General features: G+C 51.1%; 1 protein-coding gene across 5 annotated transcripts in view; it reads left to right on the forward strand.

Annotated features, from left to right (window-relative positions):
- The window catches only part of NXN (nucleoredoxin), a 161,884-nt gene that overhangs the window by 136,063 nt on the left and 3,277 nt on the right, over positions 1-22,544 (forward strand). For all 5 annotated transcript variants that reach the window (XM_061143013.1, XM_061143014.1, XM_061143016.1 and 2 more), the window contains 6 exons: positions 621-738; positions 3,128-3,261; positions 3,764-3,864; positions 5,571-5,677; positions 18,964-19,143; positions 20,902-21,026. In XM_061143013.1, the coding sequence (XP_060998996.1) occupies positions 621-738; positions 3,128-3,261; positions 3,764-3,864; positions 5,571-5,677; positions 18,964-19,143; positions 20,902-21,026 (765 nt within the window). The remainder of the gene's footprint in view (positions 1-620; positions 739-3,127; positions 3,262-3,763; positions 3,865-5,570; positions 5,678-18,963; positions 19,144-20,901; positions 21,027-22,544) is intronic.

Here is a 22,544-nt window from a genome sequence, read left to right on the forward strand (position 1 = left end):
TGTTTTGAGTGGCACGGGGAACTGAGGGTTGGGGCTGGCTGAGGTGTTCGCAGGCCGAGTGGCACATGCTTAGAGCAACTACCGATAGTCCCTCTGCAGGGACCTGGTGAAGTGGGGAGAGGGGCTGATTTCAGTATTGGTCACCTATTGGATACCCTCGTCCCTTCTCCCTTGGGGCCAAGGGGACACAGCCCAGCACCTGCCTGCTGATCGGGTGGAGAGTTGCCAATAAAAAGCCCCGCTTCCTGCCTCAACCACCTGGTGGATATCTGATTATGTGTGAAAAATGCCTGATCCATCTTCATTATGCTTCTTAGAGACAGTGCCTGTGGGGGAGGTAGGAGCGAAAAGACCACCAGGACAAGTGTGGTCCTCTCTTGGCATCTGCTGTGACTTGAGCCTGGTTGGGACTCAGACCCAGGGTCCCCTCCACTGTCTCAAACCTCAGGGATAAGTGGGATTGGAGGTTCTCTTGTCCCTTTTGCCCAGCCAGCCCTGCTCTTAGTCAGTAATTCATTTATCTGTACCTTCATGTTTTCCAGCCTGTCTACCCTTCAGGAGGCTCCAAAGAACTCTGCCATTTTGAATTTAACCACCTTCTTTAACTTTTCTTCTCACAGCTTAAACTTTGGAACAAATACCGAATTTCCAACATTCCATCGCTCATATTCTTAGACGCCACTTCCGGGAAGGTCGTGTGCAGGAACGGGCTGCTGGTGATCCGCGATGACCCAGAGGGTAAGACCTTGCCGTGTCCCCCCACCCTGCCCTCCTCCCTGTTGGTAGAGAGCGTAAAAAGGAAATACATGAGTACGGGGTTATTTGGCTAGAGAATATTGTCTTGATGAAATGATAGTATTCTCCAGGTCATGGTTAAGGTTTTTACAGAGATCAGAATGTCCCTCATGGGGGCTTTAATTCATGGGCCAAAGGAGAAGGAATCTGAAAAAGGAAGTTTAGCTTTGAGGACTGAGGAGGCCGTTGAGAAGCAGCTTGAGCCCAGCTACTGACTTCTATTGCTGTTTCAGCAGCAGCTCTCACCTCCACAATCAGAGGCAGCCTGTGTGGTTTGGGGTTTGTTTTTTTTTCTCTTGAAAATATTACCATAGCAGGGGAGGAAGGAGAGGGTGATGTGAATGGAGAGAGTAGCATGGAAGCATATACACTATCATATGTAAAATAGATAGCCAATGGAAATTTTCTGTAAGACTCGGGGAACTGAAACTGAGGCTCTGTAAGAACCTAGAGCGGGGTGGAAAAGGGTGTGAGGTGGGAGGGAGGCTCAAGAGGGAGGGAACATATGTATACATATGGCTAATTCATGTTGATATATGGCAGAAATCATACCAATGTTGTAAAGTAGTTATCCTTCAATTAAAAATAAATAAATTAAAAATATATATATTACCATAGCAAAGTTGCAGTCTCCGTGTTGCTCTCCTGGCCCTAGTGCCCCTCATTTCTTGAAGTGAAAAAGTAAAAGTAAAGTGTTAGTCACTCAGTTGAGTTCAGCTCTTTGCAACCCCATGGACTGTAGCCCACCAGGCTCCTCGTGGAATTATCCATGCAAGAATACTGGTATCAGTTGTCATTCCCCTCTCCAGGGGATCTTCCTGACCCAGGGATCGAACCCGGGTCTCCTGCATTGCAGACAGATTCTTTACCATCTGAGCCATCAGGGAAGCCTCATTCCTTGGTGTTGCCCAAATCCTAAGCCTTGGTTTTCCTGACCAGCTGGGTGGATGGCCATTTCTGGGTGACTCTCGTCACCTTGCTCAGAGGCTGTCCAGGGCCTGTTTCTTTCCTCTGGGCACTGGAGTCATACAAAGGCTATAAGATCTTCTGTCCCTCACTTACTCATCCAATTACAGAGTTCAGCCCTGATCACAAATTTTCCCAGTAAAAATTTCATCTTCTTCAAACAATTGCCCTCAGTAAAAACCAGGGCAGGTACAATAGAACCAAGTCTCTGTCTTTTGAGTGTAAACACACAGGCATGCACACGCGCCCCACCGCCCGCCGCCCCCCCCCCCCCCCCCAACTCTGAAGCTTGTTAAAAACCCAGCTTCCCCAGCCCCACCCCCAGAGATTTTTTATTCCATGTGTTTCAGGGTGGAATCAGCCACCTGCTTTTCCAGCCAGGATCTGCTTCTCCCTCCCGCTCCCCACCCACTCCAGGCAATTTTGAGCCAGTGGTCTCTGGACCACCCTGTGAGAAAACGCTGTTCTGTTGAGTGGGGAGCATATTGCGTGCTCTTCCTGCCTGGGGCTTATGTGTCATCAGAATGTCAACCATCTGGGTCGAGTGGTTTTGCACTTTCCTTTCACTAGACTGAAATTCTCCTCTCACTTGGTTCCCTGGGCCCCAACCCAGACCAGCTGAATCAGAATCTCTGGAGGTGGGACCCAGGAGCATCAGATTTTAAAATTCCCTGGCTGATTCTAAAATGTAAAGTTGGGAGCCACTGAGAGTCCAGGGTTGGAATTGAAGAAACTCACAGTTAATGGGCTTCCCTGGTGCATCAGTGGTAAAGAATCCGCCTGCCAATGCAGGAGATGGGGGTTCTATCCCTGGGTCAGAAAGATCCCCTGGAGAAGGAAATGGCAACCGGCTCCAGTATTCTTGCCTGGGAAAATCCTGTGGACAATGGAGCCTGGTAGGCTACAGTCCATGGAGTCGCAAAGAGTCGGACGTGACTCAGTGACTGAGCACGCGTGCATACTTGGTTAATAGCCAAGGCAGTGATTCCCCAACTGTCCGTCATCACAGTTACTTGGGGAATCGTTTGGCCTTGCTTTGGATGTGCATCTTCACCCCTGCCCCAGGATCCTGAGAATAGGGGTGGGACAGGGGGTGGTGGGTAACCTTGGCTTCTGTACTTTTCAAAATCTCCCCAGGAGATGGGTCCTGTGATCCTCCAGGTTCAGGAACCATGGCTTTGAGGGTAGGTAGGGCTCTGCCGTGAATGAGTCCTGCTTTTATTCTTGCTTTAGCTGCCAGTCCTATGGATATGTTAGCCGATACCATTTGGTGATAAAGTTGTCGCGCTCTGCATCCTGGAAGCCTCTTGGGTTGGAGGCCCCAAGGAAGAGTCTTAACATTCTCGTCGTATGTTGCCTGTTTCAGGTCTGGAATTCCCCTGGGGACCTAAACCCTTCAGGGAAGTCATTGCAGGGCCCTTGCTTAGAAATAACGGGCAGTCCCTGGAGAGCAGCAGCCTGGAGGGGTCTCACGTGGGAGTCTATTTCTCCGCACACTGGGTGAGTGCTGGGTCCCTCTTTCATCCAGACAGAAGGGAGCAGTGATGTCGCCACCGAGACTAGCTGGGGTTGGCTTCTTGAGGTGCGACTGCTCAGGTGTCATTTCCTAGCATTCCTGCTCTCTCCTAGGCCTCGTGCATTGCTGGCATGCTTCCAGTGCTTGCTATTATGAATGATAATAGCAGCAAGAAAAGGACTTCTTTGGACTGGCCTAAAAGGAGGGTCCTTCCCCCTAAAAATCCGTAAATAAAAAGGGGAGTCCTCCTAACCCATTCTGATGAGGCTCCCCACGTTCCCTTCGGGGATTTGTTTTAACAGCTGCCCACTGGCCCCAGATGCTCACCGTCACGAGAGGCACATTTATTTCTGCCTCTTCCATAAACTGGAAATGTGATCCACATGCTGTGTGGGTCTTGCGGAACCGGCCTCTGCTGGCAGGTGACTGGGACTGGGGCAGGAGAAGGCAGGACGGAGGCCACAGTCTCCCACTCATTTCTTGCAGTGTCCACCCTGCCGAAGCCTCACCCGGGTCCTGGTGGAGTCCTACCGGAAGATCAAGGAGGCAGGCCAGAAATTCGAGATCATCTTTGTTAGTGCGGACAGGTAACGTGTGCTGACAGGTTGGTGGACGGGGTGGCGGTGCGTCTCCCCCTTTTCCACAGGTGGATGGATGGCTCTTGCCTTACATGCTCTGTAGCAGAGGACTTGGGGCTAGAGCATGGGGAAGACCTCTCTGGGATGATTGGCAGAAGGGCAGATATATTTCATATTCAATCATGTAATTGTCTAAAGGGGAGCCAAGAAAAACCCATTCTTGCTGTCAGTATTAAGGGACATCCTTATTCTGGCCTGGGGCATTGGAGATTAGGATGCATTTTTTTTTCTGGTTGGTTCAGCTTTTTGGATGGTGGTGAGCAGATATGGAAGAAGAAGGATGGAAAGAAAAGAGCCAGAGACTAATGGAATATGACACCTGTCTTAGCTGGCTCTACATTCATTTTTCTTAGCTCTGGCCACATGCTTTTTTTGGGGGCTCTCCACAAAACAAGAAGAGCAGACTTTCTTGCCAGAGTATGTCAGGGCCTTTTAGCCTCAATTTCCTCTGTTTCTTGCCTTCTCGCCAACTTTACTCATCACTGACCTTCCTTCATCTCAGAACTCCAGCCCCAGTTCAGACCAAGCCACCAGACTTCCTATTCACAGAAGAATCGCTGAGATGCCAACACACTGAGGGCCTTGTATGCACTGCTGTATCCCTGATGCCTGTATGATGCTATGCTCAGTTGTTTGGCCTCTGAGCCCACCCCTCTGCTCCCTAGGGCAAGCTTGAAGCTATGTCACAGGGCTTTTTAAAGCTTAAAAAAAAACATCAACTCGGGAATTCCCCAGTGGTCCAGTGGTTAGGACTCTGTGCTCTCACTGCCACGGGCCCTGGTTCAATCCCTGGTCGAGGAACTCAGATCCCACAAGCTGCACCACCAAAAAAATAAAAATCTTTTTAAAAATAAAAATAAATTAACAACATCAACTTTATTGAAGTATAATTTACATATAGTAAAATACATGCATTCTAGGTATACAGTTCAGTGAATTTTGACTAATGTATGTACCTGTGTCACCAACACAGTGAAGATATAGAACATTCCCATCAATGAAAAGAATCCCTCGTGGGATTCCCCTGTGGTTAAGAATCCTCCTTCTAATGCAAGGGGTGTGGGTTCAAACCCTGGTCGGGGAACTAAGGTCCCATATGCAACGGGGTGCAGCCAATTTTTTTTAAATTCTAAAAAAAAAAAAACAAAAAAACTCCTGTGCCTTTTCTCAGTTGCCGCCAAATTCCAGCCCCACAGATCTCTGATCTGCTTCTATCACTTAATTAGATTTATCACTCTTAGAGTTTGTTAGACATGGAACCATAGGTGTAGGCTTGATTAAAAGTGTTCTGTGCATATCACAGTTACATGCACAGATTGCAAGTATTACAGGGAAGGAGGTGTCTGAACATCTAGGCTCCTAATTAAAGGAAGACCTGTCCATGTTGAGAAAAAAAAGCTGAGCATGAATTGAATGGGTGGGCTGCAGAGGAGCAGTCTGTTGAAACGCCTGGCGTTTCAGCCTGGCGTGCACCTGTTGTGTGGAGCCTTGTGCACTGGGTCTGTCCTTCCACAGCCTGGCGTCCGGGGAGCACAATGATTGGAAGTTGGGGCGTCTGTAGGGCCCTGGACGCAACATGGCGGGAGGCGAGGAGGACCCCGTGGTGGTGCCTTGAGGAGTAACAGAGCTTCGTCTCTGTGCATGCGTCTCTGTAGGTCTGAGGACTCATTCAAACAGTACTTCAGTGAGATGCCGTGGCTCGCTGTCCCCTACACCGACGAGGCCCGGCGGTCGCGCCTCAACCGGCTGTATGGAATCCAAGGTAGGCGTTCCCGACTCCGGGGCTCCTTGGAATCCGGCTCATCTGGGTTCACCACCTCTTTGGCTTTCCTTCTGGAGGGAAAAGAACATCTTTATTTCCATGAATGTTCACATTCTTCAGCATCTTAAAAATATGCGGTGGGTTTTGTGGTATGTAGATTATACCTCATTAAAGCCATTTTTTGTTTAAAAAAAAAAAAAGTGCCTGTCTGGGTGAGACAGCTACTTCTCACCACCCAGCCTAGTGGGTTCTGACATGCTTGGGCTACAGAGCTCACACACCCAAGTGACCAGGTCAAAACCTGTCAACAGACCGGAGAGTGACCTTTGGTTCCGTCACTCAGGTTCTTTGAGCGTCCGTTTCCTCATCTGCAAAATGCAGATGATAAATTACCACAAAGAGTTGCTGGGAGCATGAATAGGATAAAGCAGGACCGGTACTTACCACCATTCCTGAAGCCTCAGAGTAAAGGCTGAGGAGGGGGTACTGCCTTGTAGGTGAGAGAACAGATTTCCTGAGAGTGTTGAAAACTTGGACTTGAAGTACTGATCATGGTGTTTTCAGAAATAATGATTACTAGTCTGAGACAATCTGCATTTTTATTCTTTGTTATATGAATACCTCTTTCCCAGCCTTCACCCAGCTCACTGGAAAAGACCCTGATGCTGGGAAAGATTGAGGGCAGGAGGAGAAGGGGGTGACAGAGGATGACGGTTGGATGGCATCATTGACCCAATGGACATGAGCTTGAGCAAACTCCAGAAGATGGTAAAGGACAGACAAGCCTGGTGTGCTGCAGTCCCTGGGGTTGCAAAGTCAGACACAATTGAGCAACTAAATAGCAAGCCTTCACCTAGCTGGGTTTTTTTCTTCGTGGCCTGTTAAGAGTTAAATTCATTCTGTTTGTATTAGTGGTACCAGATCCTGTGTCAGCCCTAGACAATTAACAGCTAATATTTGAGTTCTCAGTATTCCTTGTTTTATAGGGAGTGGGAAAAAAAAAAAAGACAAACCAAGATCTACCCACAAACTCCACAGCTTGTGGGGGAACTTTTCAGGTTCTTTAACCATTTTTCTTCACCACTTAGAGTAAGCATATTGCTTTGTTAGGAGCTAGTTTCAAGAAATTGATATTTCATCTAAAACTGGTGATTCTTGGGACTTCTCTGGTGGTCCAGTGGTTAAGACTCGATGTTTCCACTGCAGGGGGCTCAGGTTTATTCCCCGGTTGGGAAACTAAGATCCCATATGCCCTTCAGTGTGGCAAAAAGTAAATAGATTAAACGATTCTCAATTTCAAATGTGCATAAGAACTCCCTGGGGCTTTTGTGAAGATGCAGATTCAGATTCAGTGGTTCTGGGGTGTGGCAGATATCCTGCCTTTCTAGCAAGACCCCAGGTGATGCCAGTGCTGCTTGTCCAGGCTCTGCACTTTGGGCATTAAGTCGAGGTCTGTTAATCCTTGAGAATCCTTTGAGAATTTTGGAGCTTTAGGTCTCCTAGTAATTAAAAAGATGAAAGCAGTTTTCCTTCCGAACAGAAGTGTAGTGACATGACAGGGTTTACTCTTCCAGCAGGATGGGTACCAGTTGGTTAATTTAAAGGAGATGGTGCAGGTGTATTTCCTTCCAGCACTCTGCTTGCAAAGAGACTTAAAACTTGTGTGCCTTAGCGGAGAAGCAGTATTTCTTGAGATAAGGGATGACCCTAGAGGGTTAAATTGCCACTTGGTGGGGATAAGTAAAACTGCATGTCTCTCAATTCACTTATTCATTCATTCAACAAGTATTTGCTGAAGGCACTCCCCTACTGCTGACTGACCTTGAGCAAGTTACTTTATCTTTTTTTCAGTAAAATTAGGACGTCTCAGTGTTGGGTGCAGAGTAGGCACTTAATATTTAACTGACTGACTTAGGGAGAAAGGGGAAAATCTTTTATTTTACAACCTAAAAAAGATGAAGTTTTGGATGTCTGAAAACTTGCTAACAGAAAGGCAACTAACAATATGGCAAAGAATCTATTTCCTTTATAGGAAAAAGAGCCCTTTCCAGATTTGTTCAGTCACTCAGTCATGTCTGACACTTTGAGACTCCATGGACTGCAGGACGCCAGGCTTCCCTGTGCTTTACTATCTCTCGGAGTTTGCTCAAACTCATGTCCATTGAGTCAACGATGCCATCCAACCATCTCATCCTCTATCGCCCCCTTCTCCTGCTGCCCTCAATCTTTCCTAGCATCAGGGTCTTTTCCAGTGAGTCAACTCTTCGCATCAGGTGGCCAAAGTATTGGAGCTTCAGCTTCAGCGTCAGTCCAAAAACAGAGAGAGAAACAATTTAATTAAAAATATGTATGTATAGGATATGAGGTGGGCAATTCAGCTGATGGTTATTGTCAGAATGGATAAGAAAAATATTCAGGATAATTTTAATTCACGATTTACAGATGAAAACACTGAATTTGTACCTGTTACATTTGCAAAGAACTCTACTCTCCAAAAAAGGATAATCCCCAGTGCAGGGAAGAGAGCAGGCTGCGAGGAGGAATCTAATCAGGACAAAATTTCCAGGAGAGATTGGCGATGCACACCAGAGGCCTTAAAAAATCTACAAAACCTTTGATTTCAAAATCCCACTTGTAGGAATTTATGTTCAGGAAGTTACCCTATAGCACCTAGCAGAAACTGGACTTCTTTGCAGTTGGAGGTGCATTTTTGTATTTTCTCTCATCTTCTGTATACTTTGGATTTCCTCACAGACCACAATTCTTTCCTTGCTTTAGCCTCAAGAAATCTCAGAACTGAATTTGTAACCACGTTTAGCAGTTTTGCAAAGCTGACAATTTCTCTGCATGCCCTAGATCCTAGCTTTGTTTTCTCTTCCTGCCTTGTTCTCATTTCAGTGGGATGTTTTCATCTGTTTAAAAAATATTTTGTTTGTTTATTTATTTGGTTGCACCAGGTCTTGGTTGTGGTGTGCAAATGCTTCGTTGCAGCATGTGGGAACTAGTTCCCTGACCAGCGATCAAACCCAGGCCCCTTGCATTGAGAGCATGGAGTCTTAGCTACTGGACCATCAGGGAGGTCTCAGTTTTCATCTGTTTTTTATTGAATTATATCATTCACTTTTTAAACTGCCTCAAATCCTTTTTGGAAAAAAAGGTGAAGTAGATTTAAATGGATAGGTTTCTATTTCTTGAGTTTCCACTTACCTCTACTACTATAAACTGAATTTGGTGGGAAATAAAAAACTGGAAGGTTATCCCAGTGCTGCCCTGGAGTGGACAAGATGAGATCCACTTTGGGAAATAATTTCAGTAGGGTGATGTCTTTTGAAGAACTAGAATGTGTTGGTCAGATAGGTGACACTTTGTATGATGACTCAGGAAACCAAACTCACCCCATATAGCAGAGTGCGTCCAGGGCCTCGCTTGGCCACTCTGGTCCATCAGGTGGGCTCTCATCTTCTTTCCAGGCACAGGTACTCCGTGAAGCATAAGCTTTTTCTTCTCTGAGGAAGGGAGTTGCACTTTCTTGGATGCAGAGGCCAGTGAGGTGCAGATCCTATTCTTAGTGGTCGATATGAAGGCCCTGAGATCACCTGAAAGTAATAAATTACCCAAGGATGGTCTATATCATGTACAGCCAGTTTGAGGGTAGGGGTCTCTCCTCTCCCTTTGCTCCATGAGATGCTTCTTGGGGCCCTTGGTAGTGGGGGAGACACAGAATAGCAGTCTCCTTAAGGAGAGATCACAAGGCCTGTGAGATTCCACGCTAGTTTTAGATACACAACTGAGGCTGGAAGGTGCCCTTCCATCACATGTTGGCAGGGCATGAAAAAATTGATTGTTTTCTGTCTGCCTTCCGAGAGCAGAGAAGGGAACTCTCCTTTCGACTCCTCCAGCTGTCAACATACAAATAGAACAGCGGTCAGAGCCCTGGTTGTTAGGTGTGGTCCAGACAGCCAGCACGCGGGTGACCACAAATGAGCAGGAAGAGAAAGGAGCATTTTCAGAGATGCATTCATTTGGCTCTGCCTCTTAAGGCCTGGCAGTGTGTGGATAAGCACATATGTGGTTCCCAGACTTTAAGGAGCCCTCGTCTGAGGATCAGAAAGCTGATCTGGAGAGGCCCTGCGCCCAGGCAAGCAGCGGCCGGGCAGCCACACAAAAGAACCCAGCTCTGCACTGGCCCGTCCCACTGCTCCTCGTCTGCTGGCTCTGTGGAGTGCTTGCCCTGCCATCTGCAGAAGTCTGTCTTCAGCTTGGACCTGCCTGCTTTTCCAGCTCCCCACCTCCTCCTTCCTCACTCTTGGGTTCTCCCCCAGCAGAGCGTTTTGTGCCGACTGCTCACTTGATCATTGGCCTCTTTGGCTGGGCCTTAGGATTCATTCCTGTAAGCAGCCTGTCTGACACTGCTGGTTCACCCTATCTGTCCGACTCTGGCCCTATCTAGCCAGAAATGCCCTAAAGCACATTGAGACAAGAATGTGAAAGAGCCTCGCAGGATCCTTCTCAAGGCAGCATTTAATGGAGGGCCTCACAATGGAATAATCTAAGTTCACAGGAGACTCTGGCTTGGGACTCTTGAGCCAGGAAGGTTTCCTGGAGGAGGTGACTCTTGAGCAGGGCCTTACAGAATGTCTGGGATTTAGGTAGAGGGTTTGGGACATTCCAGGCCAAAGGCCAGAGTAGGATGTCCATGGTGTACTATAGGGAGACTGAGTGATAAGGCTGGTGAGCACCAGGCTGTGGTCCTTGAACTTGGCTCTTTGGACTTTGGAGCTTTTGGAAATTTTTAATTAAAGGAAAATCAGTGCAGTAGTGACATTTAAGCTAGACTGGAAGAGAAATCCCAGAGGCACATCGTTTGTTGTTGTTCAGTCGATCAGTCATGTCCAACTCTTTGCAACCCCGTGGACTACAGCACACCAGGCTTCCCTGTCCTCCACTATCTTCTGGAGTTTGCTCAAGTTCATGCCCATTGAGTTAGTTATGCTGTCTAACCATCTGCTCCTCTGCCACCCTCTTCTCCTTTTGCCTTCAATCTTTCCCAGCATCAGGGTCTTTTCTAATGAATTGGTTCTTCACATCAGGTGGCCAAAGTATTGGAGTTTCAGCATCAGTCCTTCCAATGAATATTCAGGGTTGATTTCCTTCAGGATCAATTGGTCTGCTCTCCTTGCAGTTCCAGGGACTCTCAAGAGTCTGGTTAGAGGCACATTATCCCCTGGGATTTCTGATGAATTCATTGTGCTCCCACTGTAGCCAGGCCTCAGGCTCGTGACAGGCTTGCCTGTGGGGAGAGAGGGGCTACTCCCTCAGGCTCCAGGGTCGGTGGACCTAAGAGGATGCAGGTAGCCTCTGCATCCCCGTGTCCAGCTCCAGCCTCACAGGGTCACTTTAGCTTCATGGCATTTTTGGGGTCCCCTGAACATTAAGGATCCTGTAGCTTAGTAGAAGCACATGTTAGTAAATTCTTGTGCCGCATCTTCCTGGGATCTTACCTGTCAACATCCCACTGCCTTTGACTACCAAAATACAAAATTAAAATATATATATACTTCTCTACTTTATATAGATATATAGAAGAGAAAATCCATGACTTGTTCTAGGGGTCTTGGGGGGTGGGGTTACTGAGAAGATGCCTTTGCACCCTTGCACAGGCTGGCCCAGGAACAGAGTAACGGGGATGTGGAAGGGTGGTTGGCTGGAGACCTGAGGTCCCAGGGCCATCGCTTTCCTCCCTGTTGGCATCTTCCATGGCCCAGCCTACCCCCCACCCCGGCTGTGTGTCTCTCTCCTTAGTAGACCTGCTTTAGTGGGAGTGTGGAATTCTCCTGAACGCCCTGTCTCCCTCCTATCCGCTGTGAAACCATCTGTTATATCATCAGGTCTGTAACTTGGAATGTCTGTGCGTCTGCCCATCTCCTTTCTTCTTTCTCGCTCCATTACAGCTCCCATGTCCTCTCCAGGTACCTCACCTTCCCAGCACCTCCACTGTTCACCGACCTGGAAGCTCTCTGTACCCCATCACTGAGGGGCCTTTATGGAGGTCTCACTATGTAGGCCTGAGTGCTTAAATCACTGGCCATCAGTGATCCACTCAACCTCCAGCTCTTCTCCCTTCCCCAGATGTTGAGGTCCGGGGGTGGTTCTTAAAATTCCAACCTTCTAACCATGTCTCTCTGGTGACCCACACCCATCATCTTAGCATCCCAAAAGAGGCTCTTTCCTTCAATTGCAAGGGTCTTGGAAACTCTTGTGTCAGGATCTGGGACTAAGACCAAATATTGTAACAAAAGATGTTCCTATCACCCCTTTCAGTCAGGAAATCGTAAGAGTTTTAGGAGCTCTGTGCCAGGAACTGGGGGTCAAGGCCAGATATGCAGGCCTTATTATGTTACAGTATCACATGTGCACAATCCATACCATACACTCCACACACGCACAGAGTCCTTGGAGTGTTCCACCGACTGTCTGGTTCAGCAGATCCACAGGGCTGTGTCTGGGAGAGCTCGTGCTCCCTGCTTGAGTTGTTCTGGGCTCTCACCCCACTTTCTGTGTCCTCTTGAATGTCTTGATGAGGATTCTTTCACAGTGTGGAGTCCGGTATCTTCCACTGCCTGCACCCAAGCCAAACCCCTTCCACCTGGCCTGTCTTCATGCCTGGCAGTGTGCAGACGACTTGATCGGACTGTCACTTTGTATATTGAGGCCCATGAGGGCAGAGCTCCCCTGTGTCACTTGGACAGGCTCAGACTGTGCAGGAGAACCCAGAATCCTCTGGGCACCTCGGGAGCTGGGCTCAGAGCACCCCTGGATTCTGAGTGTCCCCCAGCATCCCAGGGAGGCCTTGCATAAGATGCTGCCACTTCATTCAGGTGTCCATCCAGGTGCTGTGGGGAGAGTCTGGGTCTTGAGGAGGCATCTGCTCCTGGGCTGGGTGCTCTTCCCTCGGGTGCTGTAGCCTGAGCCCTGGCTGCCTGAGTTCACCAAGGCCTGGCATGTGGCCTCCACCCACTTCCTTTGCCTTGGGGAGCAGCAGGGTTGGCTTCCCACCTCCCAGCGTTTTGTGTGGACCAGGAAATTTGTAGCCCTATAAGCTGTTGACACATGCGTTTCTAAGGAAAGGGTTTGGACACACTTGGCGAAAGGCAAATCCCATTAGCCATTGTCCAGCGCTGGCTGTTGAGAACACCGTGTTCTCCGCAGGGAGGCTCGGAGCGCCTTCTCTCCTGGGTTAGGGGCCCTCGCTGGCTTTGTTGTCTCCCCTCCCCTTCCCGCTTTGGGGCCAGCAGAAGGGCCCGAGGAAGACCCAGAGGCCCTGGTGTGAGGCCCTCGCTTTCCCAGCAACTGTTGTTCTTCTGTTTCTTTCCTGCCGTCTTGTTCCTTACCCTCATCCTCTAGCTTTTCCTCTTTTTCCTTTTCCCCACCTTCCTCACCCATTCCCTGCCCTTCTCTCTCTCTCCCTTCTAAGCCCCTTTTCAAAAAATGGATGTGAGGCGGTGTCTATTTTCTATAAAAATGAAACGTTAAGCCATAGTGGTTTTCTTTTTTATTATTTAATTTTTGACTGTGCTGGGTCTCTGTTGCCTCGCAGGCTTTTCTCTAGTTGCGGTGAGTGGGGGCTCCTCTTGGTTGCAGCGAGCAGGCTTCTTGCGGTGGCTTCTCTTGTTGTGGAGCATGGGCTCTAGGGTGCTCAGGCTTCAGCACTTGCAGCATGTGGGCTCTAGAGCACAGGCTCAATAGTTGTGGTGCACGGGCTTAGTTGACCTGTGGCATGTGGGATCTTCCCTGATCAGGGATCGAACCCACGTCTCCTGCATCGGCAGGCAGATTCTTTACCACTGAGCCACCAGGGAAGTCCCCATTGTGGTTTTCAATGAACCGAGGATAAGGGGCTGACACTGCTGTATTTGTAGGCAAGTCTCAGGATTTAAAGGGCTGGTACAGGCTGTCTGGAGCTGCCCCCTGGGCCTGGGGAAGGTGGCTGGGGGCTGCCTAGGGGCCTCCAGAGCAGCCTCAGTGCTCTCCTCTGCTCCTCTTGTTTCATTTTGAGAACATAAAAAAAAGAAAAACCAGGAAAGGACAAAGAATAATATAACACACACCCCTGTGGCCACCACCTAGAATTGACACCTTTGCTTCCAATATTTAGTATAGAAATGAATGGGAGCATTAAACACACACCAAGCTGGGTTCCCTCCACTCCTCCCCGGAGCCCCTTCCTTCTTCCTGGGGTGCTGGGGCTGCCCAGCAGGGACCCTATCACCCATTCAGTGTGAGTCTTCCTCAGATGCTTGCTCTGCGGCTGTGAATCCATGAGTAGTGTAGCGTCGTGCTGGCTGTGTTTGTAGAAGTGTACTTAAGTGCTGACATGCTGTAATAGTGTTCTGCAGCTTGCTTTTCTCACTAAACATTATGTTTTTGAGATTTATCCCTGTTGATATTTACATCTGGTTTATTTCAGTGCCATGAAGTGCATTGTTGTACTAGAGCCTGTTTATCTGTTTATTGGTTCCACTGTCAGTGGGTTCTTGGTTGTTTCTGGTTTTTCTATATTATAAGAATACTGCCATTTTAAATGTCTTCTTCGGGACTTCCTTGGCAGTCCAGTGGTTAAGACTCTGCACTTTCACTGTAGAGGGCATGGGTTTGATCCCTAGTTGGGGAACTAAGATCCTGCATGCCTTGTGGTGGGGCCAAAAACAAGTCTTTTTTGTGCCGCCTGACATGGCCACACGGGCCTTCTGGCCAAGTTCAAGTGAGCCTAATCCCTTTGACCGCCCTTGGGTTTTTCTGAGCTTCACCTCCCAAACTAGCTGCCTTCTTCCTTTCCTTATTAGCTCTCCCAGCAGGGGAAGATTTAGGGGAGCAGGAGAGAGAAGAGGGACTTGATGAATGGAATGGGTGGTGGACGTGGCCAAAGCATGGTCTGTATTTGTCATCCCACCCCTACTGCCCTTCAGTTCTTATTTGATTTTTATTTAACTTGAATGAATTTATCATAAGACAGTTTAAGAAAAATGTATATCTATCTCACCCGCATTCCTGCCTTCCTCACACAACTGTTTTCACTTTTCTGAGTCCCTTTTGGTCTCTGTCTACAGGCATATTTCTGCACAGTTGTAATTGTACACATAGCACTGTGTATTCTGTATTTTCAATTTAACCACATATTACAAACATTTTCCATCCTGTTACAGTCTTCATGATGACCATGTATTTCCGTGATCATGTAACCTTTTGTCCTGCCACGTGCCCTAACCTGCTCTATCCTGTCCTGGGGCGTGCTTTTCCTCGACTTTCTCTTCCCCAGTCCCAACAATCTTTGTGATCACATGGTCATCTAGAAGCAGAGAAACAGCCCTGCCCAGCTCCTCTCCCACCCACCGATGGTGCTGCCCCCAGACCCACCACCTCCTTCGAAACTCCCTTTGGCGATAGAAAAGCAGCCAAATGCAATAGTGGGACAGTCTCAGTACATGCAACTTTAAGATTGTTTTACATACTCACAAATCGGCTTCTCCCAGGAGGAAACAGTATGGAGCCGGCTCCTTAGGCCTTTTCTTTCTTCTCTAGGTTTTCAGGGAGATGGTGAAGGGGATTCGGAGGCTCTGCCATGGTCTACTCAAGCTCCCCAGGGAGGGGCCTGGGGCTGAAGCCCTCTCTAGGAGTGTAAAGTATGTGTTCTGTGCCCAGAGGTTAAGCTTGGGGTGGTGCACATAAGAGAACACCATCTGTAGATGTGGCAGCATCACGCCATCCCTGGAGCCCTCCCTGTGGTGTTGATCTCACCTCTATCTTCCGTTTCTTGAGCAAACTCCCTCCAGGCAGCGTGGAGTTTCCCGTTTATATCACTAAAGCAAGGCTTCTCCTTTTTCAATTTATTTCTATTTTTTGGCCACACCACACGGCTTGCAGAATCTTATTTCTTCAACCAGGGACTGAACCTGGGCCCTGGCAGTGAAAGTGTGGGATCATAACCACTGGACCACCAGGGAAGTCCTCGACACCAGTCTTCTACCCCTTCTCAAGAGCCAAATGGTCAACCTAGGGATGACTAATAATAATAATAATAATAATAATAATAATAATGGACTTAGTTATAATGAGAGCTGATATATATGGAGTACCTTGTGCCAGATATCCTGCTCAAAAGCATTTTCTACTTGTCATCTTTTTACTCCTTCCTACACCCAAGTAAGATCGGAAACTCCCACTACCCCCATTTGACGGTGTGGAACTGAGGCTCTGAGCAATTAAATGACTTGCCTACATCTTCCTTAGAACCCTCACTGGAGTCTCCTCCCCAACACTGTCCCAGCTGGGAAACGACACGATCAAGAGAAGCAGAGATGAACTGTTCCCTTTTTATTCTCTTCAGAGAAGCCCCTTGCTGGTGTGGAAGTTATTTTGTACAAAGGCATCGATTAGAAATTTTCCATTCCCTTTAAGTTTCCCATTAGAGGCTCTGCCCTATTTTCTCCTTGGAAGTCTCTGCTTCAGGGAACCTGCTTCAAGGGACGGAGGAACAGGGAAGGCAGGATGGGCTGGATGGGGAAGCGGGTGAATGGGAGAGAAAGGGGAGAGGTGATCCTATCTTAGCCTCCTTCTCTTGAAGCCTCAGATGATTGTATCTCAGCCTCCTTCTCCCACAGCCTCAGAGAAGAGGGAAGTGGGTGGTGCAGAAGGTATGGATGCAGGATGCCCTGCCCGGCTCCTCCTTGGGGATGACCATCCTCCAACCGACAGTGCTGAGAGTCCCTGCCAGCAGATTGGCCTGGTAGAAAGAGCAGCAGTTTGCCAACAAGCAGACCAGGCTTCCTGTCCCAACTTGGCCACTTACTGAGCAGATGGCCTTGGGTAGGCAACTTGACCATTGGCAGAAGGAGGATAGTCTTACATCCCAGGGTGAGGTCCCCACGCTGGGTAGAGCACTGAGCAGATGCTGCGAGAGTGAACTTCCTTCTGGCTGGTTCATCCCCAGAGAGGCGTACACACTTAGGGCTCTGGGGCCAAACTAACCCAAGATCCGGTCAGTGATGGGAAAGCAACTGGTGCTTGTCAATTCTTTTTCCCAGTCCATGTGCTATAAGTGGGCTTCTCTGGATTGAAATCTGTGGTCACTGTACCAAGTCACTTTCTGTTTGTGTTCCACAGTCAACCTAATCTCATCATCTTGGGCTTAAAGCACCAAATACAAGGGGCCTTTGCTTTTGCATAGCTGTTGGGGAGGGGTGGGGAGACCCAGGGTCCAGGGGAGCTGTTCCTCCATGGAATTGGCTGAGGAACCCCCAATAGTCACCTGGGGGCTCGAGTCCCTGCCTTGCTGTCCTGGTGCCTCCCCGCCACCCCAACTGGCAAGGACTGGAGACAGGCCTTAGCCATGGTAACAAAGAAGCCTATTAGTCACCTGGAGAAACCAAAGCCCCAAACCAGGAAGCAGGCCTCTCTGCCTTTGGATTTTACTTTCTCTCCCTTCTCCATCCTCTGTGCCTGCCTGCCTGCCTGCCCTCCACAGACCAACCCAGCATCCCACATCTGGGCTACAAACAAGCCTGCTGCTGTGTCTAATCATAGCAGCAGACAGGGCCCTGGTTTAACCCAACACTAGAAATTGCCCAATTTCAGAAACTGATTAAACAACTTTGCCAAAGCATTTTTGAAATGGGGCATGGCACTGGGAGGCGTTCGTCTGCAACCAGCTGGCCCTTCATGTCATGGGCCCCAGCCCCAGGCCCCTACAGGCCGCTGACTCAAGCCCAGCCCCATCCGGGATGGGGAGACCCCTGATGTGAGCCCCAGGTCTCTGGGAGATGACGAGCAGATATGAGATGAGGCTGAAGATGCCCCGTGTCTCTTGTGCTCTGGGCACATGCTGAAAGCCCTCAAAAGCTCTGGCTGTGGCCACATGCATTTGTATATGATGTATGTGGTGGGAAAGGCAGTCCCCAGAGGCTGCTTCTCTCTGGACCTGCTCTCCAACATGCCAAGCCTCTCCTTCTCATAGGTGTGAACATAATGCACTTGTTTTTCCTTTTGAAGGCAGGCCCACCCCTGCATGCCTGCTGCCCCGGCCACCGCACAGGTTACAAAACACCACGGCTGTGTTTCTGGTACCTCAGCATCCCTCCCCCCCTTCACCCCCCACAGAGAAGTAAAATGTCAGTGAAGCAAACTACTGACTCAAAGCTGTGGAATCTATAAATATTAAATTGCTCTGGCTTTCCCTGGCCCATCTAGCTCCGATCAGCTCCGGTGGGGAGGTGGCTGATTAGTGTAAGGAGGGGAGGGACCACTGGGGAGACAAGTGTCCTCAGAGGTCAAGGCCGAGGCTACCTCCATGGGCTGAGGTCCCTAGCTGGAGGAGAAGCAGCAGGGAGTGGGGCGCAAGGAGCAGGGAGCTGGAAAACCCACACGCCCCTGTAACCCAGAAGGGGTCACCTCTGATTTTTCCATTGGAGGCTTTATGGTTGGAGGGAGACTGTGGTTTGTGGGGAGCTGGGTGTTGCATCTCTGACCCCAGCCCAGAAATCTAATGTGAGGGCGGCAGCACTGCCAGTATGCTTCCCCCAGGGACTGTCGCCCTCAGAGCGGGCACTGGAACCTCCCCAGGCAGCAGGGCTGGAGATGGTGGCCAGCTGTCCTCCTCCTGTCTGCTGCCCCAGGCCCCTCCCCACACAGGCCCCTGTGCTCCCCCGGGTGGGGCTGTCCTGCTGTGATCTGTGCTGGTCTGCATACCCTTGCGTGTGCGCTGCGGGGGGAGTATGCGTTCACACCACCTCCTGAGGTGGAGACTTCCTGCAGGCAGGGGAGCAGCTCCTGTTTCTTGGGGACCTCATGTTGTTGCTCAGTCGTGTCCGACTCTTTGCAACCCCATGGGCTGCAGCACACCAGGCTTCCCTGTCCTTCACTATTTCCCAGAGTTTGCTCAGGCTCATGTCCATTGAGTTGATGATGCCATCCAACCTCTCTAGGCTTTCTCATTTTTCTTCTATGTACTGAGACCCAGGGCTGAAGTTCTTAAATGCACAGCCTCGCTGATCCTTCCATAGTGGGATAAGGTGGGAACTGCAGTATGTATACCACATGGCAGCGGAGGGTCTGAGGTCCAGAGAGGGGAGGTGACTTGCTTGGAGTTCCGTGGAGAAGTCCCCTGCAGACTCAGGGGGCTTCCGTGGCCCTTCAGAGGTGGAGCCCGGATTCCACTCGAGGACTAAACCGTGTCTGGGGGCGCTGTCCCATGGACTGTGGGGCCATGGCCAAGCTCTCTCTCTCTCTTGCAGGCATCCCCACCCTCATCGTGTTGGACCCGCAGGGGGAGGTGATCACGCGGCAGGGGCGGGTGGAGGTGCTGAACGACGAGGACTGCAGGGGCTTCCCGTGGCACCCCAAGCCCGTGCTGGAGCTCTCCGACTCCAATGCCGTGCAGCTGAACGAGGGCCCCTGCCTCGTCCTGTTTGTAGGTAGGAAGCTCAGCTGCGGGCTCCGGGTGGGACAAAATGGGCAGAGCTCACTAGGGGGCCAGGGGGGTCTGTCCCTGCATCTTCTTTCAGTCACCAGCAGCACAAAGCCTGGGCCTTTGTCTCTGGCTGCCGTGCTTCTGACCCCGGTGATTTATTCATGCTTCTCCCCTGTGGCGGCTGTGCAGGGAGCTGCTGCTCTGCTTTCCTTCTAGCTGCTCCTGGCCACCAGCTGGGAAGAAGAGGTCAGGCCGGGAGGAAGCCCTGGGCCCGCTGATGAACAGACCCATTGTTGGAGGTGGGGCTGCCGCACAGCAGCTGTTGGGGGCTGGGCCCCCTCAGGCCAGGGCTCACCCCCAGCTGCTGCCGCTTCTCTCCTGTGCTCTGAGGAGCTGCCCCAGGGCGGCATCTCTGGGGCTGAGAACCCCTCTGTCTCCCTGCCTCTCCCTCTCGTGCTCAGTGTGTGACTGGTCTACCCTGCAGGAAGACGCAGGAATACCCGTGCCAGGCTCCTGGCAGGCCCGTGGGGTGACCCCTGGTTCCTTTTGCAAATGGAGTAACTGCTGGCCAAGGGCCACCTCGCCCTCTGCCTTAGGACTCATTGCTCGGTTCCAGCTTAAAATAAGTCTGGGTACCAGGATCATGGTACATGAAACAGGAACATGGCCGAGCTGCTGCCGTCTGTAGTGAGGGGGCTGGAGAATGTGTGTAGCATCCAACCCCCATTCTCTGAAAGTCTGGTTTGGGGGCCCCCAGGTGGGGAGCCCATACGTGGACTGGAGGGAATCCTGGCTTGCAGGCTGGCCTTGCGCTTGGACGACAGTGACCCTGAGAAGGGATGGCCTTGGGGAACCATTCACCTTGGGGCTTTCCTGCCTGCTGCAGGCTCACACGCCCCCAGCCTGGGGCCTGGGAAGCTTTTATGAACTGAGGGACAATTGGGAACGTCATTGGCCATCTGTAAATGTGGAAACAGGGTCCCAGGGAGGCAAAGCAAGTTCCCAGCATCACCAAGCTAATCAGAGATGAATCTAGAGTGTATGGGGCTAAGCCTGCACACTGGTCCTCCTGGGAGGACTTCTCCCCCCTCCCCTGCTTTGCACTGGCTCTTGGTTACTGGGTTCAGCAGGGGTGAGCTGCTCCCGTGTTGCTATTTCACTGGAAGCAAGAGATGCCCAAAGGGGGTTCTGGGAGCCTGGTTGGGGGTTCTTCCCTACAGTCAGCCTGTCCCCTCCCAGGCAAGTCCCGCTGCCAGCTATGAAATTGGCATGCCAGTACCCTGGTGCCTCCCAACTGCCACCGAAGCTGATGATCAGACCGCAGTCCTGACTCACCACCACCGCCACTTCTGCCATTTCCATTAGGAAGTCAGGGATCCAAGGACAGAGCATCTCATTCTGTGATGGAGAGAGAACCACCAGGGCCTCAGGTTCTGGTTTAGGAGAGGCTCAGCTTCCAAGGTGGGTTTGTGAGGAGTTCAGTGAACAGGATTTCATTTGCCTGGGCATTAGTGCTAGATGGTGAAGTGAGTTCTTCCTGGGGGCATGATGCAGAACAGCCTGCCTGCCAGAGCAGTGAGGAAACTGGCCTGTGCCTGGGGACACACCCTCGTACCTCCAGGAAGCGAGGTCGGTGTCCCAGGGGAGGCTTTGCTTCCACTCAGGGGCTGCCCAGATGGGCGTGTCAGGCCCCGGACCTGGGCACCACTCCATCTGATTGACAAGCCAGTGCTTCTTTGTGGCTCTCTCTCTCTTGTCACAGATTCTGAGGATGACGGCGAGTCGGAGGCGGCCAAGCAGCTAATCCAGCCAATAGCTGAGAAGATCATTGCCAAGTACAAAGCCAAAGAGGAGGAGGCGCCGCTCCTGTTCTTTGTGGCAGGGGAGGTGAGTGCCGCCGGGGCCCCCCGGGCTGGTTCTGCTGGCCGACCTTTACAACACGAGTGATGTAGCCCTTGGGGATGTCTGAAGGGGCCTGGGGTTCTGGGGTGACGGTGCTTCTAGAAGAGCCCACAGACAAATAGAGCATGAAAAGGGGTCATCAGTCAAGGAAAACCAGTTCTTGCCCCTGCCGCCGCCTCCTTCCCATCTCTTACCCAGCAGTCCCCGGGCAGCAGGGGGCTCTCCTAGGACAGAAGCTCCCTCTTGCAACCAGACTGCTCCCACCCCGGCTGCTAGGGAGCCACAAAGATAGTGGTCAGCACTTACTCCTTCCGGGTTGGGTCCCAGCCAGGCTCCTGATGCTTTACAAAGGGACTGGTTAGTCCCCGGACACCCGTCCGCCCAAGGGGGCTTTTCCCATCACGGAACACTGATGGGGATCCGACTATCACTCCGACCTGCAGTTACCCCGCCAGCCCAGGGAGAATGCTGACGTTCCTGGCATCCCTGCCTCTTCCACCCCCAGGCCTGTCCCTAGAAGGCCTCCAGCTGGTAGGGGAGTGGCTCCCAAGGTGGGGTAGCCTGGGTCCTGCCGACACCGAATCTCTGAGAATGCGCAAGTTGCGCAGCCACACCCCCTTGGTTCCCCACCCCAGAGCCACCCTCCTCGCATGCGCAGCCGCCTCTTTCCCGCCCCACCCCACCCCACCCCACCCCAACCCCCGCCCGCGGCACTGGCCTGAGTCGGTTATTGACAGACACACATTTTGAAGCCAGCGCCCCACCTCCACCACCACCCGCCCTCCTTGTTCCCATCTGTACCTCCAGTTGGTCCGAGCCCCGTGCTCATTTCACGCTGTGTTTGGATCCCAGGGGCGGCCAGACTCCCTGAACCACCCATTCATCACCTCAATAGCCAGCCCTGCCCGGTGGGCCCCTGGAAGACAGCTGGAGTCACCCTGCCCAGCCGTGGGGTGGAGGGAACAAAGCCGGTTCACAGGGCCCTGCCCTGGGCTACACAGCCCGCTCCACACAAAGCACAAACGGAAGCCGCGCTGAATGTATTAAACTCTAACTCCTTCGACCACAACAGCGGCTCGGAGAGAAAAAATGGGCTCAGGAGAGGGAAAGGGCTGAGCCGGGGTGGAGGTGGGGCTGTAGGGCTCCAGTGGCCGCTCTAGAAACAAGGCCGAAAAGGAGCGCTGGCAGGTTTGCTGTAGGCCCGGCCCGGCCCGGCCGGCCAAGCACCTCACCTGCACCACCCATGTGCTCATCACCTGGCCGGCGGGAACGCCATCCTTAGGGGTTCACAGATGAAGAAAGTGAGGCTGGGAGAGGGTAAGGCTGTTGCGAGGCCGGCCTGGCAGGGCTGTGCGCCCAGGCTGGCTCACTCTCCCAGAGCCCCATGTGAGCCATAACTGAATCCCTTTTATAGAATTTATGAGACCTGGCCTCTGAAAGGTTTCTTGCCAAAGTCTCGCATTAAGTAGGTGGCGGGAGAGAGGAGTGAATGTGAGATCAGGA

The sequence above is a fragment of the Dama dama genome, chromosome 5, assembly GCF_033118175.1.
Source record: "Dama dama isolate Ldn47 chromosome 5, ASM3311817v1, whole genome shotgun sequence".
Lineage (NCBI taxonomy): Eukaryota > Metazoa > Chordata > Mammalia > Artiodactyla > Cervidae > Dama > Dama dama.